The sequence below is a fragment of the Propithecus coquereli genome, unplaced genomic scaffold (genome assembly GCF_000956105.1).
Source record: "Propithecus coquereli isolate 6110/MARCELLA unplaced genomic scaffold, Pcoq_1.0 Scaffold5, whole genome shotgun sequence".
Classification (NCBI taxonomy): domain Eukaryota; kingdom Metazoa; phylum Chordata; class Mammalia; order Primates; family Indriidae; genus Propithecus; species Propithecus coquereli.
This window is the reverse complement of record NW_012150840.1, coordinates 5,785,309-5,787,532: the sequence shown is the minus strand read 5'-3', so window position 1 is coordinate 5,787,532 and position 2,224 is coordinate 5,785,309. Positions and strand designations below refer to the sequence as shown.

General features: G+C 38.5%; 1 protein-coding gene across 1 annotated transcript; it reads left to right on the top strand.

Annotated features, from left to right (window-relative positions):
* Nucleotides 1-265: 265 nt before the first annotated feature.
* On the top strand, nucleotides 266-1,674 carry LOC105819903 (lupus La protein-like). The gene is given in 1 exon segment (XM_012656255.1): nucleotides 266-1,674. A coding segment is annotated over 1 exon segment (1,218 nt). The 5' UTR covers nucleotides 266-365; the 3' UTR covers nucleotides 1,584-1,674.
* The last annotated feature ends 550 nt before the right edge of the window (nucleotides 1,675-2,224 follow it).

The window sequence follows — 2,224 nt, the reverse complement described above, 5'->3', positions numbered from 1 at the left end:
CCAATCAAATTTCTGTTAATTATACATTACCCAGTCTGTGGTATTCTGTTATAGCAATGAACTGAGACAGGACTATTCCTTTCCACAGCCTCAGATTGCATCCAGTGGCCAGTCTGATGGCTTGACAGACCTTGCCATGTGCGTGGGGTGGACTGGTGAGGGAGTGCGCAGGGGCCAGGCAAATCTATCTCTCACACTGGCCAGGGTATCCCAGACAGAAAAGCAGGTCAGCCGTGCTGGGTTTGTATTAAAAGAATAATTTTTGGAGTGCTTTAGGCCAGCCAGGGGCACTTGGAAGTCCAGGCGTTGCTTGTAGTGAGCCTGTGGTGTGGCTCTGTGGGACCAGGACCTTAAAGATAGCCACAATGGCTGAAAATGGTGATAATGAAAAAATGGCTGCTCCGGAGGCCAGGATCTGTCATCAAATTGAGTACTATTTTGGAGACTTCAATTTGCCACAGGACAAATTTTTAAAGGAACAGATCAAATTGGATGAAGGCTGGATACCTTTGGAGATCATGATAAAATTCAACAGGTTAAACCGTCTCACAACAGACTTTAGTGTAAGCGTGGAAGCATTGAGCAAATCCAAGGCAGAACTCATGGAAATCAGTGAAGATAAAACTAAAATCAGAAGGTCTCCAAGTAAACCCCTCCCTGAAGTGACTGATGAGTATAAAAATAATGTAAAAGACAGATCTGTTTATATTAAAGGCTTCCCAACTGATGCAACCCTTGATGACATAAAAGAATGGTTAGAAGATAAAGGCCAAGTACTAAATATTCAGATGAGAAGAACCTTGCACAAAGCATTTAAGGGATCAATATTTGCTGTGTTTGATAGCATCGAATCTGCTAAGAAGTTTGTAGAGACCCCTGGCCAGAAATACAAAGACATGGACCTGCTAATACTTTTCGAAGAAGATTACTTTGCAAAAAAAAATGAAGAAAGAAAACAAAATAAAGTGTAAGCTAAATTAAGAGCTAAACAAGAGCAAGAAGAAAAACAAAAGTTAGAAGAAGATGCTGAAATGAAATCTCTAGAAGAAAAGATTGGATGCTTGCTGAAATTTTCGGGTGACTTAGATGATCAGACTTGTAGAGAAGATTTGCACGTCCTTTTCTCAAGTCATGGTGAAATAAAATGCATAGACTTTGTCAGAGGCGCAAAAGAGGGGATAATTCTGTTCAAGGAAAAAGCCAAGGAAGCATTGGATAAAGCCAAAGATGCAAATAACGGTAACCTACAATTAAGGAACAAAGAAGTGACTTGGGAAGTACTAGAAGGAGAGGTGGAAAAAGAAGCATTGAAAAAAATCATAGAAGACCAACGAGAATCTCTAAACAAATGGAAGTCAAAAGGTCGCAGATTTAAAGCAAAAGGAAAGGGTAATAAAGCTGCCCAGCTTGGGTCTGCTAAAGGAAAAGTGCAGTTTCAGGGCAAGAAAACTAAATTTGGTAGTGATGATGAACGTGATGAAAATGGTGCAACTGGACCAGTGAAAAGAGCAAGAGAAGAAACAGACAAAGAAGAACCTGCATCAAAGCAACAGAAAACAGAAAATGGTGCTGGAGACCAGTAGTTTAGTAAACAAATTAATTAGGTTTTAAACCGCCTTTGTTTTTGGAGACTTTAAAATGAAAACCGAATTAGGTCCACTTCAATGTCCACCTATAAGAAAGGAAAAGTTTTTTGTTGTTTAACTTGTCTTTTTTTGTTATACAAATGAGGATTTTTTTTGGAATGTATAGTTTGTGTTATTTCAGATAATATCAAAAGGAAGATTCTTCCACTAAATTGCCTTTGTAATATGAGAATGTACTAGTACAAACTAATAAATATATACTGTATAAAAAGAAAAAAAAATAATTTTTTTTTTTTTACCTTCATGGCAAATTTACTTCATTATCTGAGTTATTGATGAAAACATTTAGACATTGTTTTCCTTTAGCTCACTGCTGTTTTATTCTTGTCCTTACCCTCCTTTCTATCAAAGCTTATTTGCAGGAAAGGATCTAATATTTCCTATTTACAGTTTATTATACTTTTCCCCAAATTGAAAATAACATTTTTTTTCGAAACAGAGTCTTGCTCTGTTGCCCAGCCTAGAGTGCTGTGGCATCAGCCTAGCTCACAGCAACCTGAAACTCCTGGGCTCAAGTGATCCTATTGCCCCAGCCTCCCGAGTAGCTGGGACTACAGGCATGCACCACCATGCCCAGC